Source organism: Macaca mulatta, chromosome 9, assembly GCF_049350105.2.
Source record: "Macaca mulatta isolate MMU2019108-1 chromosome 9, T2T-MMU8v2.0, whole genome shotgun sequence".
Classification (NCBI taxonomy): domain Eukaryota; kingdom Metazoa; phylum Chordata; class Mammalia; order Primates; family Cercopithecidae; genus Macaca; species Macaca mulatta.
The window spans coordinates 109,277,993-109,293,245 of NC_133414.1; the positions used below are offsets into that span (position 1 = coordinate 109,277,993).

The 15,253-nt window shown below is 43.0% G+C and overlaps 1 protein-coding gene across 11 annotated transcripts in view; it reads right to left on the bottom strand.

Moving 5' to 3' along the window:
- Nucleotides 1–15,253, bottom strand: part of ARHGAP19 (Rho GTPase activating protein 19) — an 80,475-nt gene that overhangs the window by 19,656 nt on the left and 45,566 nt on the right. For all 11 annotated transcript variants that reach the window (XM_015147781.3, XM_077945188.1, XM_077945189.1 and 8 more), the window contains 2 exon segments: nucleotides 5,260–5,325; nucleotides 2,946–3,137 (listed from right to left, as the gene is read on the bottom strand). In XM_015147781.3, coding sequence (XP_015003267.3) covers nucleotides 2,946–3,137; nucleotides 5,260–5,325 — 258 coding nt within the window.

A 15,253-nucleotide genomic window follows, 5' to 3' on the forward strand; every position in this document is an offset into this window, starting at 1 on the left:
TTAGAACACAATAAAATTATAGTTTCTTCAAAAAGATACAGCAGGCTGGGTGCGGTGGCTCGCACCTGTAATCCCAGCACTTTGGGAGGTGAGGCGGGTAGATCATTTGAGTTCAGGAGTTGGAGAACAGCCTGACCAACGTGGTGAAACCCCATCACTACTAAAAATACAAAAACATTAGCTGGGCATGGTGGCACATGCCTGTAATCCCAGCTACTCGGGAGGCTGAAGCAGGAGAATTGCTTGAATCCAGGAGGCGGAGGTTGCAGTGAGCCGAGATCGAGACACTGCACTCAAATATGATCTTTTACTTAAGATCATATTTACTTAAGATCATATTTGAGCCCTTACATCTACACTCCAGCCTGGGCAACACAGCGAGACTCCGTCTCAAAAAAAAAAAAGATACAGCAGTATTTAAAATGTATGGAAGGATGGCTAGGTGCAGTGGCTCACACCTGTAATCCCAGCACTTTGGGAGGCCAAGACAGGTGGATCACTTGAGGTCAGGAGCTCAAGACCAGCCTGGCCAACATGGTGAAACTCCATCTCTACTAAAAATGCGAAAATTAGTCAGGCATAGTGGCACACGCGTGTAGTCCTAGCTACTCAGGAGGCTGACGCAGAAGAATTGCTTGAACCCGGGAGGCAGAGGTGGCAGTGAGCCGAGATCGTACACCGCACTCCAGCCTGGGCAACAGAGCAAGACTCTGTCTCAAAAAACTAAAAATAAAAATAAAAATAAAATAAAGTGTATGGAAGGAGTCTGTCTGCATGCATAACAAATGCTTAGACTGTCATGTTTGGCGAAAACAGGAAAAAATTTTAAAGTAGATGGTATGATCATAACTATGTAAAAAGATATCCAGAGGAAAAAGACCAAAAGACAAAAGAAATGCCCACAACATAAACACTGGCAGGAAGAGTAATTTGCTTTCTTCTTATCCTTCTCTATAATTTTCTGTTTTTCTAAAAAGTGCAAAATTTTTTTCTTTCTTAAGTATCAGTGTTTTTTTTTTTTTTTTATTTGAGACAGGGTTTCGCTCTTGCTGCCCAGGCTGGAGTGCAATGCCATGATCTCGGCTCACCGCAACCTCCGCCTCCCGGGCTCAAGCAATTCTCCTGCCTCAGCCTCCAGAGTAGCTGGGATTACAGGCATGAGCTACCACACCTGGCTAATTTTGTTTTTGTTTTGTTTTGTTTTGTTTTCTGAGACAGAGTTTCACTCTTGTTGCCTAGGCTGGAGTGCAATGCCATGATCTCGGCTCACCGCAACCTCCGCCTCCCGCGCTCAAGCAATTCTCCTGCCTCAGCCTTCCGAGTAGCTGGGATTACAGGCATGTGCCACCACACCTGGCTGATTTTTTTTGTATTTTTAGTAGAGACCAGGTTTCTCCATGTTAGTCAGGCTGATCTCGAGCTCCCGACCTCAGGTGATCTGCCCACCTCGGCCTCCCAAAGTGCTGGGATTACAGGCGTGAGCCACCACGCCCGGTCCTAATTTTGTATTTTTAGTAGAGACGGGGTTTCTCCATGTTGGTCAGGCTGGTCTCGAACTCTCAACCTCAGGTGATCCACCCGCCTCGGCCTCCCAAAGTGCTGGGATTACAGGTGTGAGCCACTGCGCCTAGCCGGTATCAGCGTTCTTGTTGAAAGAAGTCATTATACCTGTCCTACATGAAACTACTTAGTTTCTATCAAGAATTAAATCACTAGACTGGTTTGAATCTGCAGCAATACTCAGCCAACATTCTGTAAAATTCTAACACAATTTGCTAGATCTCAAAGTAACTTCAAAGAGATGGCAGAAACTTTTCTCAAATGACTTTGTCAATTCTTAAGAACAGCTCAGTTCACCATTATCTGAGTACTTGTTTATACCTGGCCTTATGCTGAGAGTAGGTATAAAATAAGTAAAAAGAGACTCCTCCTCCAAGAAAGTCCCAGTTGAATAAAAGTCAAGAGGCTAACCGTGCCTGTTCAGGTAAAATTCAAGAGGGATTGAGACAAAATTAATCTCCTGAGAAAGAAACTACCAAAGTCACAGGACTTACTTAAACCACACTTTGAGTCCCAAAATAGTAAATTTGTTCCCATAGCTCCAGCATAAACAAACTTAGCCACCAGAATTTCTACTTTCTAGTATCACACTAGGGCCCTGATTTATTGTGTTCTCTAACTGCAAACGACTCTGTTAGTAAAAAGTTACCACTTAGGGCCGGGCGCGGTGGCTCAAGCCTGTAATCCCAGCACTTTGGGAGGCCGAGGCGGGCGGATCACAAGGTCAGGAGATCGAGACCACAGTGAAACCCCGTCTCTACTAAAAATACAAAAAATTAGCCGGGCGCGGTGGCGGGCGCCTGTAGTCCCAGCTACTCAGGAGGCTGAGGCAGGAGAATGGCGGGAACCCGGGAGGCGGAGCTTGCAGTGAGCCGAGATCGCGCCACTGCACTCCAGCCTGGGCAACAGCGTGAGACTCCGTCTCAAAAAAAAAAAAAAGTTACCACTTAGACTTTGCTATGCCAGCCACTCTACATAGATTATCTCTAATTTTTAGAACTATGAAACATTGAGGTTACTATTACCATTTTACAAACAAGAAATCTGAAGCTCAGAAAAGTTATTTGCTAAGAAAATCTGGAGGGTTTAAACTTTGGAACAATATAGTGTAACTGCTGGTCCTCTCTCAGCAAACTTGGGACATGACCAAAATGAGAGACACTCTAACCACACTTGGATCCTCCTGTTTAACTGTAGAAATCAAGGGCCTCCACTCCTTTCTCTAGTGGAGCAGTGGCACAGAGATCACCGTGGAGATTCCATAGACAAGCCTGCTTTCTTGGCTGAGCCAAAAATTAAATGAGATTCTTAACAATATGACCTACTGATTCTACAACCACGATTACACTCCTAAACCCCATCGGGACTTCCCTGCCTTTAGGCACCTGTCTAATAAGTTGTTTCTTCTTTGCTGACTCTGGCATATTGTGAACGTGTTGAAACAGCTCTCTCAGTGCCTCTTCCGTATGCTGCTGGGTCTCCTCCTGGTGAGGGCGGGAATCTACCCGGTTACGTTTCTGAGACTTTGCCAGCTGAAAGGACTTAGTATGACATGAAGCTATCAGGTCAAGGTCATCCTAAGGAAAATTTAAAACAAGAGTAAATTAATATATCCTGCCAAGTTTGTTTTGGGGGTCTTACAAAAACCTGGAATAAAAAAAGGGAGAGTGGTGACATGGTATACTCCTATACTCAGGAACAAGAAAAATCTTAACACTATTATCAGATAACAAGGAACCTATTAATATAGGTTATATTAATAGCCCACTCCCATGACCTGCCCAGAGAACCTAAGTGCATTTAGAATACTGCCACCAAGAGTTATATTTGTACAAGAGTTCAGTTTTTAAAGCATCTTTTAATTTCATTAATTTATTCAACAATTCAACAAGGTAAGCATGGAAAGTATCATGATTCCCATCTGACAGTGGAAAAACACTGAGGTTAAACTGTAAGTTTAAAGTCATCTGGATACTAAAGTGACAGATCCACCTGGGAGCCCAAGGGCTCTGACTCTTGGCTAATACTCATTCCCACATGTGGCAACTTCATATGACAACTAGACAGCAGTGCTAGAGGAACAAAAACAGCTCTCTAACAAAAAACCACACTCCATTTAAACTAGTTGAAACCAAATACTGTTTTCCTGGTAACACTGAATATTTGCTGAATAAGAGGGAGAAACAAATAGGAGCAGAAAAAATAGCACAAGTGGACAACTTAAGTTTCTAACCATGACAGGATGAATAGAACTTGAAAAATTTAAGTACTCAAAAAGTGCTTGTAAAGTTTTTAACTTCTGACTTTTTTTTTTTTTTTCAAAGCAGGAGTGCAAGTTTATTTAAAAAGGCTTAGAACAGGAAAGAAAGGAAAGTATGCTTGGAAGAGACCCAAGCAGGCACATAAAGATCAAGTGCCTAACTTCTCACTTTTTTTATTTTTTTGAGATGGGGTCTCACTCTGTCACCCAGACTGGAGTACAGTGTCACCATCTTGGCTTACTGCAACCTCCACCTCCTGGGCTCAAGTGATCCGCCCACCTCAGCCTCCCAAGTAGCTGAGACTACAGGTGCGTGCCACCACACCTGGCTAATTTTTTGCATTTTTGGCAGAGACGGGGTTTGGCCATGTTACCCAAGGTGGTCTCAAACTCCTGATCTCAAGTGATCCGCCTGCCTCGGCCTCTGAAAGTGCTAGGATTACAGGCATGAGTCACCACACCCGGCCATAACTTCTTACTTTTAAAACTCAATAATCGTATCTAGGCTGGATGTGGTGGATCACACCTGTAATCCCAGCACTTTGGGAGGCTGAGGCAGCCGGACCACTTAAGCCCAGGAGTTTGAGACCTGGGCAACATGGTGAAACCCTGTCTCTACCAAAAATACAAAAATTAGCGGGCCTGGTGGTGCATGCCTATAGTCCCAGCTACTCAGGAGGTTGACATGAGAGGACCAGGGAGCCGAGATCATGCCACTGCACTCCAGCTTACCCGACAGAGTGAAACCCTGTCACAAAAAAAAAAAAAAAAAAAAAAAAAATCATTATCATATCTAATCTTGTGAATAAGCATTATACATTTCCCTATCTATCTAAGCTCATGTGGTCTCAAGTCTTTTAGCCATTTGATAGAGTTTAACCATACCAATGAACCTAAAATAGGAATGAATTATATAAAATTGATAAAATTGTCCTTTCATTCCTATAAAATATTTAACACATTTGCTATTCACAGATTATTTATATCAGAAGGACTTTATGAAAAACCTTGAAACACAGGGTCTGTGTCATCACTCTTGCGCAGAGGACACCATCTATCAGTAGAGAGCCTCTGAAAGCAAATAAAAATAGTGTATAGGGGGGACTTTTTTTTTCAAGAGACAGGGTCTCACTGTGTTACCCAGGTTGGAATGCAGTGGCACAATCAGCTCACCGTAGACCTGAATTCTCCCATCTCAGCCTCCAGAGTCACTGGGATTACAGGCCTGAGCTACCACACCTCACATGTGGAGCATTTATATTCTAATACATAACTTACTTCTTAGTCTTCTCCATTATGGCAAAATGACTATGTAATTTTGAGCTATAATACTAAAAACTTATTTTCCAAGCTTTTACTTTGACTTCATACTTTGTTTTAAAACTCCACCAATCTTAACGTTCTCCTTGTTTGGGTTAAGAGCAGATTCCTATTCTTACCTTTGATGCCTGAGTTCTGGATCCCAAATAGTGCAATCTGGCACATTCCCGAATGTAAGCAGGAGCCTGGGCAGGACATAAAAGAAAATCAAAACCCAGTGATTACTAGGATATAACATTCTCTCAGGCCACAAGGACAGTGGTTCTCAAAATCATGTGACCAGCAGATTACTTTAGAAAAGCCAAAGATCCTCAAAATTCATAGCCCCTCCATAGCTTCCTTTATCTTGCCACCAAATAGATACCTCAACAAATCTGATGGAAAAACCGTGAGAAGACACCAATGTAGTTGTTGCCACTTTAAAAATCAAACATGGCATGTATATATTCAAATAAGCCAAAGACAAAAATATAGACATTTGTAGGAATGTTTCTAACTGACAAAAACCACCCCCTCAAATCCTTACAAATTACAAATGGTCTCCAGATCACATTTTAAAATCACAGTGTAGAAAATTCATTTAACGTCTGTAATCTTAGCACTTTGGGAGGCAGAAGCAGGAGGATCACTTCACCCCAGGAGTTTGAGACCAGCCTGGGCAACACAGGAAGACCCCCGTCTCTACAAAAAATTACTAAAAAATGGCCAAGCACAGTGGCTCATGCCTGTAATCCCAGCACTATGGGAGGCCAAGATGGGCGGATCACCTGAGGTCAGGAGTTTGAGACCAGCCTGACCAACATGGTGAAACCCTGTCTCTACTAAAAATACAAAATTAGCTGAGCGTGGTGGCGTATGCCTGTAATCGCAGCTACTCAGGAGGCTGAGGCAGGAGAATTGCTTGAACCCAGGAGACAAGAGGTTGCAGTGAGCCAAGATCTCACCATTGCACTCCAGCCTGGGCAACAAGAGCAAAACTCTGTCTCAAAAAAAAAAAATTACAAAAAAATTACCCGGGCATGGTGGTGCATGCCTGTGGTCCCAGCTACTCAGGAGACTAACGGTGAGAATCACTTGAGCCCAGAAGTTCAAGGCTGCAGTGAGCCATGTTCATACCACTGCACTCCAGCCTGGGCAACAGAGCAAGACCCTGTCTCAAAAAAGAAAGAAAGAAAGAAATCCATTTAGAATTACTATGGAGTAGAATCCTGTGACAACTACCCTGATACTGTCTTAGTAGATCTACAAAATAATACAATTACCATAGAGGAAAACTGGGTATGTAACATCTAATAAAATTACATTTGCATTTACCTTTTCACCCAGAAACCTCACTTCTGGTAACATATCCTGAGTATGTAACTCCAGAAATGCAAAACACACTTGTATAAGATTAATCAAGAAATTGGATACAACCCGAATGTTTTTAACAGAGAAATGATTGAATCAACTTTCATACATCCATACAACACAGCACTATGAAGAAAGGAAGGGAGAGGAGACAGGGAGGGAAAGAAAGGAAGGAACAGAGGGAAAGAAAGAAAGGAAAGGAAAGGAGAGAGAGAAAAAGAAAGGACAGAGGGAAGGAAGAAACACTTAATGAATTGATATGGAAGGATTTCTAGGATATACCGTTGAGTGAGAAAAGTAAGTAAATGTACATTTGTGTAAGAAAAAAATGGGAAATAGCAATATACACACAAATATACATTTACTTGTTTTTATAAAAAGAAACACTAAGAGGATAACCCAGAAAACAATGAAAAGAATTAGAAAGGACTGAGATTTCTCTAAGTCTATCTTTTAATGTGGTTTTGACTTTTTTTTTTTTTTTTTTGAGATGGAGTCTCATTCTCTCGCCCAGGCTGGAGTGCAATGGCACGATCTCGGCTCACTGCAACCTCCACCTCCCAGGTTCCAGTGATTCTTCTGCCTCAGCCTCCCAAGTAGCTGGGATCACAGGCACCCACCATCATGCCCAGCTAATTTTTGTACTTTTGTAGAGATGGGGTTTCACCACGTTGGCCAGGCTGGTCTCAAACTCCCGACCTCAGGTGATCCGCCTGCTTCGGCCTCCCAAAGCGCTGGGATTACAGGCCTAAGCCACAGCACCCGGCCAGTTTTGACTTTTGAACCATGTTTACACTACAGGTTCATAACATAAAATTAAATCCAAAAGGAAAAAAAAAGACAAGCCCTAAAACCAAACACCCAACAGGAAAAAAAAAGAACATATCTGTATATCAAACTGACAATGTGAGCACAGAGAAAGAAATTATTTCATACAACTTTTGAAAACTGTATTCTCGGCTGGGCGTGGTGGCTCACGCCTGTAATCCCAGCACTTTGGGAGGCCGAGGCAGGCGGATCACAAGGTCAGGAGATCGAGACCATCCTGGCTAACACGGTGAAACCCCGTCTGTACTAAAAATACAAAAAATTAGCCGGGCGTGGCGGCGGGCGGCTGTAGTCCCAGCTACTCAGAAAGCTGAGGCAGGAAAATGGCGTGAACCCGGGAGGCGGAGCTTGCAGTGAGCAGAGATCGCGTCACTGCACTCCAGCCTGGGTGACTGAGCAAGACTCCCTCTCAAAAAAAAAAATAATAAAAAAAACCGTATTCTGACTATATATCCTTAGTGGGATATATTCAAGGAAAAAGGAATTGCAAGAAAATCTTGAACTTCAATCAGCAAGTTTATATAGGCTTACTGTCAGTAGTGACAGTTGTATTATTTTGAAATTAATTTAAGCTTATTGTAGGACAGAGTAAATAACATATACAAATGCCATTAAAATCTAAAATTTGGCCGGGCACAGAGGATCATGCCTGTAATCACAGCACTTTGGGAGGCCAAAGAGGGTAGATCACTTGAGCCCAGGAGTTTGAGACCAGCCTGGACAACATGGTGAAACCCCATCTCTACAAAAAATACAAAAATTAGCCGGGTGTGGTGGCGCTCACCTGTGGACCCAGCTACTTGAGAGGCTGAGGTGGGAGGATCGACTGGCCCCAGGAGGCAGAGGCTGCTGTAAGCCCAGATTGTGCTACTGCACTCCAGCCTGGGTGACAGAGCAAAACTCTCCAAAAAAAGAAAAAAAAAAATCTGAAATTTGCAATATAAGAAAAAAAGAAATACAAATACAAAACAAAAGAAGCCAAGAAAACGTTCTGTAGTATTAAATCTGAATTGGTGGTATTAATATGAACTTACAATTGCTTTTAAAAAAATGTTTAATCTATTTCTTTGCCCTCAAGCAGCCTAGAAGCAATGACACACCAGAAACAATGAGTATACCTAGTGTCACTCAGAAGCCAAAGTTCCCTGGTGAAATAATTACTCCAGATCTAGGCCAGCACAAGTACGAAGTGAGCTGGGAACATTTTATACCAGAAAGGAAACACTCAAAGACAATACAGTCCTGTCAAAAAGATGGAGAAGTCAGTTAACAAGGGCTATCACTGGCCAAATCTGGGATAATTTAAATATCAATTTTGTTTGTTTGTTTGTGACAGGGTCTCACTGTCACCCAGGCTGGAGTGCAGTGGCATAATCTCGACTCAGTGCAACCTCCACCTCCCGGGCTCAAGTCATCCTACCACCTTAGCCTCTGAGTAGCTGGGACCACAGGAGCATGCCATCACACCCAGCTAATATTTGTATTTTTCGTAGAGATGGGGTTTCACCACATTGCCCAAGAGAATATCAACATTATAAATAAAATTGACTAACACTTCGGAAAAATAAAAATCCATGAGTTTATATGAATATTCATTTTTAAAGGGAGAGAGAATGAGACAAAGAAAAGCTATGTTCCAAAGAAGAAAGTCAGCTAATAAAGACTGAATGACAAAATTAGAAAATCATCATTTTTAATACCCAATGTAATCATAGATTCCAGCAGGATTATCAATGGATGCTAAAACCATTATTAGGTAATCACTCTACAGGTTATTTACTAATTGCAAAGGGGAAAAAATGTACCTTTAAAACTGAAAGATCCAGCAGTTAGCAAAACTAACATCCTGAAGAGCAAGAAAATCAAACAATCTGTGCCTCCTCATGTGAGGCAACTTGACACACACAAACATCACCTGTGAAGTATCTTTGCCAAAAATGCTTAATCTGAATCTGATTAAGACTCTAGACCTAGCTTCTAGTTTACAGGAACTGCATGGAAGGTGATAGAGGAACAAGTTAAATAACTTGAGAAAACAATAAGATGAATTTAGAATGTGCGACGTTCTACAACAGTTAACTTGATGCTTCAACAAATGACATGAAGAAAAAGCATGAGTGTGCAGCTTAAAAGTGTCATAATAATTAAAACCAATACAGAAACGTTGATTGGCATATATTGAAAACAAGTATGAAATACATTCTTAGGACAGCTGGGGAATTTGAATATGTACTGAAAACGAGATGGTAAGAAATTCTTGTTAGTTTCTTAGATGTGATAATAGTAGTGTGATAAGATAATATTTTTATTATTAGGAGATGCTTACTTAAGTACTTAGGAATGAAGCATGATGTCGTCTGCAATTACTTTTAGTGATTCAGCCAAAAAAAGGTAGGAACATATATAAAGAGAAATAAAGCTAATATGGCAAAATGATAACATCTGTTGACAGTGGGGGAGAGTTACGTGAGTATTCACTGTTTTACTCTTTAACTTTTCTCTATATTTGAAATTTTTCAAAATAAAGGTTTTTTAAAGAGTCTCATGACAAAAACATTATGATATGTATAGTTTAATTTCTTTTTTTTTTTTTTCTTTTTTTTTTTGAGATGGAGTCTTGCTCTGTCGCCAGGCTGGAGTGCAGTGGTGCAATCTCGGCTCACCGCAACCTCCGCCTCCTGGCTTCAACTGATTCTCCTGCCTCAGTCTCCCGACTGTCTGGGACTACAGGCGCCCGCTACCATGCCCAGCTAATTTCTGTATTTTTAGTAGAGATGGGGTTTCACCATGTTGTCTAGGCTGGTCTTGAACTCCTGACCTCAGGTGATCCACCTGCCTCGGCCTCCCAAAGTGCTGGGATTATAGGCGTGAGCCACCACGCCCGGCCAGTTTAATTTCTAAATTGAAAAACTATAAAACAGAGCTTAAGACCAACAGAAATTTTCTCCAAACAAGAATATATAAGGACCCATGACATCTATTCTGTAAACTTCATTTTAAAAAAAGAAAGCGCAGTGGTTCATGCCTGTAATCCCATCACTTTTGGAGGCCAAGGCAGGAGAAATGCTGGAGCCCAGGAGTTCAACACCAGCCTGGGCAACATGGTGTACCCTGTCACTACAAATAATAGAAAAATTAGCCAGGCATGGTGGCATGCACCCGTCCCAGCTACTTGGGAAGCTGAGGTGGGAGGATCGCTTGAGCCTGGGAGTTCGAAGCTGCAGTGAGCAGATAACACTACTGCACTCCAGCCTAGGGGGCAGAGTGAGACCCTGTCAAAAGAAAGAAAATAAAGAAGGAAGGAAGGAAAAGGGGAAGGGAATGGGGAAGGGGAAAAGCAAGGTGAAGGGGAAAGGAAGGGGAAGGTGAAGGGGAAGGGAAGGGGAAGGTGAAGGGGAAGGGAAGGGGAAAGGAAGAGGAAGGGGAAGGGGAAGGGAAGGGAAGGGAAGGGGAATGGAAAGGAATGGGAAGGGAAGGGAAGGGAAGGGGAATGGAAAGGAATAGAAGGGAAAGGGGAAGGGGAAGGGAAGGGGCAGGGGAGGGGAAGGGAAAGGGAAGGGGCAGGGGAGGGGAGGGGAAGGAAAAAGGAAGGGGAGGGGAAGGGGAAGGGAAGGGAAAGGGAAGCAAAGGGGAAGGGAAGGGGAGGGGAAAGGAAGGGGAAGGGAAAGGGAAGCAAAGGGGAAGGGAAGCGAAGGGGAAGGGAAACTAAGGGGAAGGGGAAGGGAAGGGGAAGGGAATCGAAGGGGAAGGGGAAGGGTAGAGGAAGGGGAAAGGGAAGGGAAGGGAAAAGGAAGGGGAAGGGAAGGGGAAGAGAAGGGGAGGGGAAGAGAAGGGTTAGGGGAAGGGAAGGGGAAGGGGTGGGGAAGGAGTGGGGAAGGGGAGGGGAAGAGAAGGGTTAGGGGAAGGGAAGGGGAAGGGGTGGGGAAGGGGTGGGGAAGGGGTGGGGAAGGGGAGGGGAAGAGAAGGGTTAGGGGAAGGGAAGGGGAAGGGGTGGGGAAGGGGTGGGGAAGGGAAGGGGAAAAGGAAGGGAAGGTGAAGAGAAGGGGCAGGAGAAGGGAAGGGAAGGTAAAGAGAAGGGGCAGGAGAAGGGAAGGGGAGGGGAAGAGAAGGGGCAGGAGAAGGGAAGGGGAGGGGAAGAGAAGGGTTAGGGGAAGGGAAGGGGAAGGGAAGGGGTAGGTGAAGGGAAGGGGAAGGGGAAGAGAAGGGGTAGGGGAAGGGGAAAAGAAGGGAAGGGAAGGGAAAGGGAAAGGGGAAGGGGAAGGGAAGGGAAAGGGGAAAGGAAGGGAAAGGGAAGGGGAAGGGAAGAGGAAGAGAAGGGGAAATGAAGAGAAAAGAAAGGAAAGGGAAAAGGGAAGGGAGGGAGGGAGGGAGGGAGGAAGGACGGATGGACAGATGGACGGATAGGACAAAAAAAGAGGAGAGGGGGAAGGGAGGGGAAGGGAGGGGAAGGGAGGGGAAGGGAAGGGAGGGGAGGGGAGGGGAGGCGAGGGGAGGGGAGGCGAGGGGAGGGGAGGCAAGGGGAGGGGAGGCAAGGGGAGGGGAGGGGAGGGGAGGGAAGAGAAGAGAAAAAAGGCAAGCAAAGCAGGAAGGTAGGGAGGGAGGGAGGGAAGGAGGGAAAGGAAAAAAGGGAAAGAAAAGGAAAGAAACAAAAAAAACCCCACCATCCCCAAAGATGCTATGAGCTGAAAAAACATCCAGAAAGGGAGCCAGCCTTAGACAAACAGGCTTACATGAAAATCTGAGGTCTTAAGCATTTTACAATTCATAGAGAAACAACAAAAGGACTGCTCAAGTATTGGAAATTGGCCTTAACTGTATATACATTGTAAATCCCTAGGAAAAGATGTGGTGTTGGGAAGAGATAAAACCAGACTGAGTCAGATGGACTGATAACAGTAGAGGACAGAACTAGTAATAGTTAAGAAGAATTTTAGGAAAAATGATAAAGCAGGAACATACCAAGACCTCATCTCTACAAAAAATTAAAAACTAGCCAGATGTGGTAGCACACGCCTGTAGTCCCAGCTACTCAGGATGCTGAAGTAGGAGGATCACTTGAGCCCAGTGAACTGTGATCATGCCACCACACTGGGTGACAGAGTGAGACTCTGTCTCAAAAAAAAAAAAAAAAAAAAAGGCCAGCCACGCCGAGGCAGGCGGATCATGAGGTCAGGAGATTGAGACCAACCTGGCTAACACGGTGAAACCCTGTCTTTATTAAAAATACAAAAACAAATCAGCCAGGCGTGGTAGCAGGCACCTGTAGTCCCAGCTACTCGGGAGGCTGAGGCAGGAAAATGGCGCGAACCCAGGAGGCAGAGCTTGCAGTGAGCCAAGATCGCGCCACTGCACTCCAGCCTGGTGAGAGAGTGAGACTCCATCTCAAAAATAAAAATAAATAAAAATAAAAAATAACAGATGCTGATGAGGATATAAGAAAAGGGAACTCTTATACACTGTTGGTGGGAATGTAAATTAGTACAGCCATTATGGAAAGCAGTATGAAGATTTCTCAAAAAACTAAAAATAGAACTACCACATAATACAGCAATCCCACTACTGGGTATTTATTCAAAGAGAAGAAAATCAGTTTTCAAAGGAATATCTGCATCCCCATGTTTACTGCAGCACTATTCACAATAGCAAAGACATGGAACCAATGTAAGTGTCCATCAATGGATGAATGATAAAGAAAATGTGGTGTATATACACAATGGAATACTATTCCACCATAAAAAAAGAATGAAATCCTGTCATTTGCAGCAACAGGGATGGAACTGGAGGTTATTAGGTTAAGTGAAATAAACCAGGCACAGAAAGACAGATCATCACACGTTCTCACTCATACGTGGGAGCTAAAAAGTGGATCTCAGGTCGGCCGCAGTGGTTCACGCCTGTAATCCCAGCACTTTGGGAGGCCAATGCGGGCAGTCAGGAGTTAGAGACCATCCTGGCCAATATGGTGAAACCCTGTCTCTACCAAAAATACAAAAATTAGTCCAGTGTAGTGGTGCGCACCTGTAATCCCAGCTACTCGAGAGGCTGAGGCAAGAGAATCGCTTGAACCCAGGAGACAGAGGCTGCAGTGAGCTGAGATTGCACCACTGCACTTCAGCCTGGGTAACAAGAGTGAAAACTCTATCTAAAAAAAAAAAAAAAAAAAAAAAAAGTGCATCTCATGGTGAGAGAGAAAAAGAAAAGAGAAGAAAAAAAATTGATCTCATAGAGGTAGGGAGTAGAATAATAGTTTCCAGATGCTGGGATAGGTGTTGGGGTGAGGGTAAAGAGCAGTTGGTCAATAGGTACAAATATGTAGTGAGACAGAAGAAATATGTTCTAACACTTAATAGCAAAAGCAGGATGACTACAGTTAACAACATCATATGGTATATTTCAAAATAACTAGAAGAGGGGACCTGAAATGTTCCCAACACATAGAAATGACAACTATTCACTGTGATGGATACTCTACATACCCTGACCTGATCATTGCACATTCAATCCAAGTAACGAAATATCATATGTACCCCATAAATATGTACAAATATTATGGGTCAATAAAAAGTTTACCAAAAAGTCATATGCTGAGGTTGCTAAGATCCACTATAAGAATAAATCTTCTGGCTGGGCGCAGTGGCTCACGCCTGTAATCCCAGCACTTTGGGAGGCTGAGACGGGCAGATCACGAGGTCAGGAGATCGAGACCATCGTGGTTAACACAGTGAAACCCCGTCTCTACTAAAAATACAAAAAAATTAGCCGAGCGTGGTGGCGGGCACCTGTAGTCCCAGCAACTCGGGAGGCTGAGGCAGGAGAATGGCGTGAACCCAGGAGGCGGAGCTTACAGTGAGCCGAGATTGCGCCACTGCACTCCAGAATGGGCAACAGAGCGAGACTGTCTCAAAAAAAAAAAAAGGAATACATCTTCTATCTGTGAAATTATGAAGAAGAAAAAAGAAATTCGTGTATAGTATACATATACGGTTTGGTACTAGCCACAGTTTCAGGCATGTACTCGGGGCGTTGGAACGTATCTCCCATGGATAAGAGGGAACTACTGTATAATGAAAACCATAAAATACTGCTGAAAGGAATTAGAGAAAACTAAGTAAATGGAAAGCTATCCCATGTTCATATTATTGGATAAGGACTGCTAAGATGTCAATACTACTCAAGGCAATCTACAGATTCAATACAATCCCTATCAACGTTAGAAACATCAAAATACCAATGAGGTTTTTTGGAGCAAAGACAGAAAATCCATCCTAAAATTAACATGGAGTCTCAAGGCATCTTGAACAGCCAAAACAATGTTAAAAATGAAGAACCAACCTGGAGGATTCAAGCTTCTTGATTTAAAAATTTACTACAACACCTTTACAACATTTACTAATCACACCACCACAGTACTAGTATAAAGTCAGATAAGTAGACCAATGGAATAGACTAGAAAGCCAGAAATAAACTCTTACATATATATTCAAATGCTTTTCAATAAAAGGACCAAGACCAATGGAGAAAGGACAGTTTCTTCAACAAATGGTGCTGGGAAAACCATATAACCACATGCAAAAGAATGAAGTTGGACCCTTACCTAACACCAGAAACAAAAATTAACTCAAAATGGGTCAAAGACATAAATATAAGACCTAAAACTATAAAAGCTTTTAGAGGAAAACATAAGGCAAAAGCTTCATGACAATTGATTTGGCAGTGATTTATTGGATATGACACCAAAGGGACAGGCAACAAGAGAAAAAATAGACCAATTAGACTTCATAAAACTTTTTTAAATTTGCACATCAAAACACACTATCAACAAAGTAAAAAGGCAACCCACAGAATAGAAGAAAATATTTGTACACATAGCTGATAAAGGATGATATCTGGAATATAAAGGGATGTCCATCAACTGATGAACAGATGAGCAAAATG